Source organism: Rhipicephalus microplus, chromosome 5 (assembly GCF_043290135.1).
Source record: "Rhipicephalus microplus isolate Deutch F79 chromosome 5, USDA_Rmic, whole genome shotgun sequence".
Taxonomy (NCBI): Eukaryota; Metazoa; Arthropoda; class Arachnida; order Ixodida; family Ixodidae; genus Rhipicephalus; species Rhipicephalus microplus.
Window position 1 is genome coordinate 176,998,351 of NC_134704.1, and position 8,811 is coordinate 177,007,161.

General features: G+C 44.8%; 1 protein-coding gene across 1 annotated transcript; it reads left to right on the plus strand.

Annotated features, from left to right (window-relative positions):
* The first annotated feature begins 726 nt into the window (after nt 1-726).
* ND-B15 (NADH dehydrogenase (ubiquinone) B15 subunit) lies at nt 727-7,555 on the plus strand. Its single transcript, XM_037424911.2, has 3 exons — nt 727-968; nt 5,236-5,385; nt 7,423-7,555. The coding sequence occupies exons 1-3, from the start codon at nt 810-812 to the stop codon at nt 7,489-7,491; spliced, it is 378 nt and encodes a 125-aa protein (XP_037280808.1). The 5' UTR covers nt 727-809; the 3' UTR covers nt 7,492-7,555.
* The last annotated feature ends 1,256 nt before the right edge of the window (nt 7,556-8,811 follow it).

Consider the following 8,811-nt stretch of genomic DNA (forward strand, 5'->3'; position numbering starts at 1 on the left):
GACCTGGGCGCACGGAGGAAGGGTGCCTGGGCGGAACTTTTGCAATGCGCCACTGTGCCGTCACGTGATTGTTGAGAGGAGGCCCACTAGCGCGGACGGAGTACGTGCTGGAAGCTCTGGGCGCTTTTGAGCAGTCGCTTTGATGTTCCAAAAATAAAGGGCTAATCGATAACATCGCCCTACCCGTCGCATAAGCAGAGAGAAAACGGAAGGCGCATGAAGATATGGGACCTGAAGGTCAGGCGGAAGGGGGGGGGGGGAAGGGGTGTGCTGCGTCTTTGCGTACTTTCGAGCGACCGGGCGCGGGCGGCCGCGGGTGTGACGTAGCCACGGTCTTGTGCACCATATCTGGCGAGAGTTGATGCAGCTAACAGACGGTCCATGTAACCTTCAAACGTATTAAACTCGCAGAGCAAAGTTTGCCTTGAAGTCATAGAAATAAGCACAAAGGGTAATTACATCTCACTAACGCGGCCACGTTTCTTAATTCCAATTTGTTGCTATCACATTCATTGAAACACCCTTATGACGAAGCTGATGCTTCAAGTTTTACGTTGTACCCCCTGTCGTCGAAAGTGAACGATAAAATTTACAGCGCGTAGGAGACACTCGCTGATTCTCGCGCACTTTCTGAGCTTTAAAAGTCCACGGATTCGGCGCGGTAGCGCCAGTAGCGCCGCAGCGTGGCTGTTCACAGCAATAGACCCGCGTGGAGGCTGCTCCTTTGGCCAACTTGTCCAGTTCTTAGACAGGTCGTCTCAGTACCGTGGTGCCGTAAACTGGTAGGTGTTCTGTGGTGCCGTACCAGCATGGCCTACCGAGTGCCGTCCTCTATTCGCGTTGAGACCGACCTCACGCCCGAGGAGAAACGTTTGGTTGAAGAACGGGCAAAGCTCAAGGCACAGCTGAGGCAAGAGTACCTACGCCAACTCACGGATCCGCACAAACATGGTTCGGGAGGCACCTTGGTGAGTTCTCACGTTCAGTTGAGTGCGAAGGTCGACTCGTCGAAACCAGTGTGAAAAAGAACCTACAGCAGTAAAGCCAAAAGTAGCTATCCAGTACTTTAACAGGCCATATATGTTCTCACTTACACTCAGGTCACTACATACATTTGACTGGTGTTCATTATTTCATTTCACATGTGCGCTTACTTTCGTTCTCACACCTGTCTATGTATCACCATCACTTGACCACACCGGTGTCACATCGCACTTACATCGCGATGAGGACCGGTATCTGGCTCCCAATCGCGACTCGAGTGATGTGTGCCGTGTAACAGCGACCAGTATGTGATCGTGGATCGCGGCAAAGAAATCCAATTCGTTTCGGGTCCTGATAAAAAGTATTCCTATGACACCGGTATTGCTTTACTTAGTGCCATGGTGCTCACATTGATTGAAATGTACCTTTTAGCGTTTAAAAGACAGCAAGATGAAAAATCCCAAGCGAAAATTTGCCACATATTCGTACTGAATGTGAGCGCACAATGCAAAGAAATTTCGGAGAGCTGTTCCCAAGCAAAGTGGAAGGAGCCGATGTGGCAAAGTAAAAGAATTCGCAGGAATTTTTCTTGCAGTCGCCAGCATGCAGAAAATTGCAGTCACCAGCATGAAAGGAAAGGGTCCTCGGATTAGAAAAGACCTTAAATTAACTGACTTTTTACTATAACTTTAGAACCAACAGTTTTAAACGATGAGCTATGTTAAGCCATACAGCAGCTGCTTAGGCATAGTTTTTCACCTGCAACCCACCCAGTGTCAAACCGGTGTCGAAAAAGGATGCAAAACTGAAGGAACTCAATACAACCAACTTGATTTCACAGATATTTCATTCTTCTTGGGACAGAGGTTGGTATAGCTGCTATTTGGGTTTTTTTCGATTGATACACAACATTTGTGAGGTCATTTCAAATGTGAGAGAACTGTGGGTTGAACAAGCTTTTATTCAACATAGGTGAAGCTCTACTGAACTAGACTAATTTAGTGCATCACGAGTCTTTGCAAACTTGTAGGTCACATTCCTTATTATGCGAACTGTGACAGCCACTGTAGTATGCTTAGAATTGTGTTGTGCTGAGCTTCAATGCTGCAAAAACAAAAAACCCAGAAAAAACCCCGTCATGCTGTTCTAGTTGCTAAGGTACTCGGCTTCTGACCCACAGGTCGCGGGATCGAATCGAATCCCGGCTGCGACGGCTGCATTTTCGATGGAGACAGAAATGCTGTAGGCCTGTGTGCTCAGAACACCAGGTGGTCAAAATTTTCAGAGCTCTCCACTACGGCATCTCTCATAATCATATGGTGGATTTGGGATGTTAACCCTTTATGGGACACAATGAGAAAAAACACGATCAATTCATTTTGTCTGTATAAAACTGATGGTTACTACATCACTACGTGACATATAAAATTTTAGTTTCGTCAGTGCAAAGGGGGACTCAAAAAAAGTGGGACGCATATGTCCCACTGGTTGTTCAGACAACCAGAGAATGTGGGACAATATGATCCCAGTAACCACATTCGACAGGGCTGTTGGCAATAAAAAAAATGTGGGTACTAAATTTATTCAAAATTGCACTCTTGCAAACAGCAACGTCTGGCTGTATGAAAACCTTCACTTTCCGTTATGAAAAGGCAGGAAACATGTAGCACACAACGGCACGTTGCAGACTTTGCATACAAGTGCCGTCCTAATTTCCTTCGCCTTGGTAGAACACCACCTGCACCGTTTACGTCCGGTTGTCTTCACAGGGTGGTGGTCACCTTTGTGAAATCTGATTTCTCCAGGAACGCCCACCATCTTCTGTCCAGACTGACGTCCACGCTTCTTGTGCTGAAAAGCGGGAATGGCCGTCTTTTTCCTGAAGCTCTGACCGCTGATAAGCTCCCTTCCAAGGGCAAGACGAAACCACAAGTATTCGTTTGGTGTGAAGTGGCAATGCTGAATGAAAGCGTTGACTACAGCTGCATCTAAGAGGTAATAGAAGAGTCTGTACCAACCCTTTTTCGACCTACGGTCGCACATATATGCGTTACGCTTTTGGTCGAATCGGTGCCCCCATGAACTTATTGTAGTCAGAGACTACTTTGGGGCATGTCACGCCCACCTTGGCTCCATTAGAAAGCGTCCGGTTCACTTCAACCACCTCAGATGGATCATGGAAGTTTGACAGCATCGTCACATTTCGGTTGTGACGCCACTGGTACGCCGTCAATTGGCCCTTTGATCGCCAAACATAGTCCCCTCTCTTCAATTTCTCGTCCACTTTGATTTCATGAGGTAAATCCTTCCTATTTGTTCTAACCGTGCCTGCTGCCATAATTTGTTTTTCTGAAAGCTCTTCCATGAGCTTGGTCGTAGTGAAGAAGTTATCAAAGTAGAGCGTACTGTCTTCGTCAACATTGTTGCAAAGAGAAAGAACGACATGTTCTCCAAGTGTACAACCAGCCTCTCTTTCTGCAGACTTCCCTTCATATATTTGAAACTCGCAGAGGTAGCCAGTCACAGAGTCCGCTCTACACCATACCTTGTACCCGCGTTTGATTGGTTTCATGGGGGCATACTGTTTCAAAGCCGATCGTCCTTTGAAACGCACCATTCTTTCGTCAATTGCCTGGTGGCCAGAAGGCTTGTACTCTTGAAGAAACTTTTTGTTCAAGGTGTCCACAAGAGGTCGTATTTTGGCCAGTCTATCAAAACCCTCTTCACCTTTACTTTTTATCTTCTCATTGTCGTAAAAGTGCAGTGAGTTCATAATGGCTTGAAACCTCTTGAATGTCATCACACTGGATATCTCCTTCACATTGAAAAAGCTGTCGCTACTCCAGTAGAGGTACAGATGGTGCGCAGGATTTACGCTCATCAAAATAAGAATGCCCAAATAGGCTTTCAGTTCACCTTTTGTTAGATCGTGCCACCCTCTTCGAGCCTCCTGCCTGGCATAGCGGTTTGTTTCAAGCACGATCATTTCAAGTACATCATCATTGAAGTACAGGCTGAATGACTCGGATGGTGTACAAGATGAGGACAATTTGCTTGAATACTGCGGTTCCAGGCTACTCACAGAGCGATTGTTGAGAACCGGAAGAGCTGTAGACCACAAAGCGGTTCCTTCCGAGGCAACATCTCGGCTGTCAGAGTTATCCGATTGGACTGGCTCAGGACATCTCGGGCGTCTTTTCCTTTTTTTGGGCTTCTTCCTGACGTACGATGATCGCCTCCTTTTTCCTGTGCTTGTGGATGGCTGATCAAGCGCGTTGTCATCTGAGTCACTTTCCTCGACCGGAGCCAGCGCGGGCACAACTTCATTCTCACTGTCTGCAAGTTCACTCTCGATGTCGCTTTCTCGAGGATCATCTGGAAGCCTGAACAGAAGCTCAACCGCTTCTTCAACTGATAGCGACCTCCCTGGAATGAAAAGAGAATGCAATAGCGCGCTAAAATTCCGACGTAAGCGAAAAGAAAATTAGGCCTAGGAAATTTCGCCAGCTCTGAGTTGCGTCACTCATGTTGCACAACTTTCCGGGTAGCCAGTACGACAATAAAATCAGAAAACATAACACAGTGATTCTATACAGAAACCCACACGAGAAATAAAACTTTCACACTTACTTGTCATTGTGTATTTAGTGCACGTCGACTCAAAATACCCGCGAAACTGAGCGCGGTAAACGAATTCGGAACGCTTCGAATGAAACATTGTATTGTGCTGCCCCCTAGAGCTTCGTAGAAATTAATGTTTAAAAACGTTAGGTTAGACACTCACCAGATGGCGACAGCAGTCTCAGCTAAAAACCTAGAGCTTCGTAGAAAATAATGTTTAAAAACGTTAGGTTAGACACTCACCAGATGGCGACAGCAGTCTCAGCTAAACAGCGGCGGTGGTTTTGGTGTGGCGCGGCTTTTAAAACTGCAGTCAAAAAGTGGGTTGTAAATGTCCCACTGTCCCATAAAGGGTTAAACTCTACATAGCACTCAATCAAAAGACCCAGACAAAGGTGGAAAATGTGTTTTATTACACCTTCATCTCTCAGTCTCTTACTTTTTTAGCCTTAAAACTTGGCACAACACCAACACAAAGGTGTACCAACTGGGACACTCTATTTTAGAAAAGGTTTCTATGATTTATTGGGCCCTGTGAAGTCAGTTTGTAGAACTTCAGTTGCTTAGTTCTATGATCTGATAGATGACTTTTCTATTTACTCATTGCTGTCTTGCTTCCTTTATGACCAGTTTGACCCCCAGATGATGCGTCATCAAGCAGCTCGTTCTCACAGCATGATATATGAGCACTTTCGTCCAACCCCAAAGGGAGGCTTCCAGTTTTTCGCTGCAACCTTCTTGCCCATGCTTGTTCTTGGATATTTTGTCTATAAGGACAGGGTATGTATTATGGCCCCATCACCAGTAGTAAAATTGCCTGTTGCCTCCTTTCTGTTGAAGCCACTTATGCGTGTCTTCCTGAGTCCTTTAATCTGCCAACACAAGCCACACGAACTTCTAAGAAAATGTGATGCTGCTGTGAATAACAAGGGAAGGATCAAGTTTAAACAGGCCATGAACTGAATTAACTTCAGTTATTCGCAGTGGCATCACTTTTTCTTTGAAGTCCATGGGTCTTAATTTTAGTTATGTTTGCAGATGTTGTAGCTAATCACTAGAGAAGACAAATGCCTAGTTTGCTCCTTGGGTTCCTGGCGTGCAACTTTGATATGAGAACATGAATTAGTAGTTAAATGGGTTTTTCAAGTGTTTTTATAGCACCTATAAATGCCTATTTTCAAAATTGGCACACCTATGAATACTATTTAGCTCTAATTTCGTTTTCGAATGTGGTTTAAGACTGTTATTTGTGTCACAGGGCAACAATGGCCTTTCTTTACCCTATGAGGCTCAACCAGGTCCTCTAGTACAACCAACGTCTGAAAACCAGTAGCAGCAATGAAATGGGATGTGGTGGCCATTACACGCCACCGCATTGACATGGCGAGAGTGGTAGGAGGAGGTGCAAAGTTTAAAGAGAGGAAAAAGCACTACGAACTTTGGGTGTGATCACTGGCACTTGCGCTAATTCGGCAGGCATTAAATACGACGGTAATACCCTTCTGTCTTGTACTCTCAATGCAAACGGACTGTTGGTATCACATTCATTGCTAAGGGTCTAAGTGAAACTAACAAATTGTATCTTTTAGACACGACGTTGCATAACTCAGATGAAGACTGGCCAAAGGGACAATGATCACATTAATTGCCGGAGCAGTTTTTGCCCTGTCAGTTATCTAAATGCGAAGCAAAGGTTCTAGTAGCACAGAAAGTTTACGAGCATGTGTCATTAGATAGCGCTCGCAAATTCACCCTTCAAGCAACGCAGCTTTCACGCACACCTCTACCCCCAAAAAACAAAAAATGAAGCAATGAGTGCGGTGACGTGATGTTTAATTTTTTTAACCGTCACCTATTGACTTTGGAAAGCGAGAGCCAGACGTGTAACAAGGCGTAGCTGCTTCATTGTGGGCCTTCCGACACCAAAGCCGGCAGAGATAGCCTCCCTATTAAAAGCTGCACGTATTAAAACTGAATTTTGGCTTATCTGACCAGGAAGCACGCTTTTAATATTGAGATAACATTAAAGAAGTGTGCAAAAATTCTGAATACGGACCCTAGTGATCTCGGATTCAAAATCGTAGGGTGTTTTAGGAGCTTTTACCGCAACAGCGATTACAAATGCACATGTGCTGGTGGAGGAAATTAGGAAAATGTACTTCTGAATGAGGATCCATGAATGAAGTATATTAAACTATAATTGTCAACACGCTTACACCATGCATGTGCTTTTCTGTGGACGCAAAGCGCGGGAAATCAGTTAGCGATATCAAGAAGTCGGATGAATCACCGCCACAGTTTCACGCACTGATTGGATAAATGTCACAAACCCCCACGGAGAGCGCGTTTTATTGTTAAGCGGACTTGCACAACGGAAGTTGCATCGGCAGACATAACATTGTGGATTACTTAGGACACACGCGCTACCACTGTTAATTCAGCGAAATAATTCTAGGCACCCGACTGTGAGTTTGGTGGCCTTGAGAACAAGATGCGCATGTTCTGACGTGTCGGCGTGGCTATTGCCGGTGATAGACGCTCCCAAATCCGACTTCGGTGCAGTTTGGCGCAATGTTGGTTGATATTATCAGGATGGCGCAGTAAATCTCAGTTGGTGCAGGAGTGGGTTCACTGCTATCAAAGAGCTCAAAGTATATCTTTTTATGCCTCATTTATGAAATTCTAGTGTGTCTTGTTAACATATCACAGATGGAATAACATAAAAATTGGTGTTAACATATTACAGCTTGAATAACATAAAAATGAGTAAACATGAGTAAAACGTGCATCCTTATCTTTCTTTTTCTTTTTTTGCAGCGAGAGTTTGAGCGGAAGTGCAGAACCGGCGAAATTGCATACAAGGACAGAATGTTCAAGATGGTCTAGCGGCTTCCAAAACATCTTCCTTGAAGATCAATGTAGTGTAATAAAGCATTTATTCAGTTATGAATTTTCATTGTTCCCAGTGTGAAGAGTTCCTAGCAGCAAATGTTTTGTCAAAATATGTGCAATCAACGAACAGTAGTGGTAACTGCATTGAGGTGGAAAGCCCACCAAGCAAATACATATCTGGAACTGAAATTATGGTGAAAACTGAGCCGGCCTTACACTGATTTAAACACGCTAATTATTATCTATTAATCAGTTTTCTGTGTAACAGTTAAGCGCGTAAGCTGAATAAACACTTCTCGGACTTGACCTTTGCCCTTAGCAGAAACACAGAATTATCAGGCCTCAAATACTTCGTCATCTCATTCACTTCCCGTGTTTCTCTGCTCGATGGGCACCTCAACCATCTCGTGAGAAAAAGAATACTTGGTGCATGTAACACTTGCCGTTGTAAACTCGTTTAGGGTACCTACTGCAAGCACATTTGCAAAGCACCCATTATGCCTCTGCAAGGGTATATGGGCACCTTCTTGAATGTACACTAACTGATTCCGTAGCTGATGATAAATCAGGGCTGAGGCTTTTGTATTAGGTGGGCAGCTTTCAACAACACGCTTATTATGCACTTTAACAGTGAAAGCTGTGATGAGATCAAAACTGGTCACGCGCTGTGCCGTAGTTGTCCGCCGCCGGCGGTGTCTGTAACCACATCACACAAAATTAGAAAAAGAATACCTAGTACCAAATAACAGAGAGACTCAAACCCGAGTCCGCTGACTGACAGCCCAGTATTCTACCTCTAAGCCAAGCCGGTGCTTGGGAGTTGTTGGCAAATTTGCCTTAGGCAAGCTGATGTCGGAAAAGCAATCAAGTTGATATGACTTAAAAGCGTTTTAAAACAGCGAAAGAACAACCAGTCATCGCACAATGCAAATATCGTAGTGGTCGGATCATCCAATGCTCCAACCCATTGCATTATGAAAGCAGCCCACTGCTCGCTAAACACACGCACCAAAGGACCATAATAAAATTATACATCCATCAGCCTCTGCATGGACAATTGGCACAAAATTTCTTGCAAGTGTGTAACGTATACCATGCTTCTCAGAAGAATGACAAAAAATGCCAGGCCTGTGCCTTCCGCACAGGCCTGACATTTTTTGAGGTCACCTGCTGCAAATCAAAGCTTCTGCCATATTAAATATACTAGCTGCCAATGGGATTCCTAGCCTAACATGACAACCATAGGATGTTTTTCTGAACCAGTTTGTAATGCCGGCATGACTGTGGTGGAATAGTGGACTGCCACATGCAGTG

Bases quoted from the DNA above. Each gene is read 5' to 3' on its own strand.
- ND-B15 (XM_037424911.2), top strand. From the start codon at position 810: ATGGCCTACCGAGTGCCGTCCTCTATTCGCGTTGAGACCGACCTCACG. The intron at 969-5,235 runs GTGAGTTCTCAC...CTTTATGACCAG, and splicing joins ATGGTTCGGGAGGCACCTTG to TTTGACCCCCAGATGATGCG. The intron at 5,386-7,422 runs GTATGTATTATG...CTTTTTTTGCAG, and splicing joins ATTTTGTCTATAAGGACAGG to CGAGAGTTTGAGCGGAAGTG.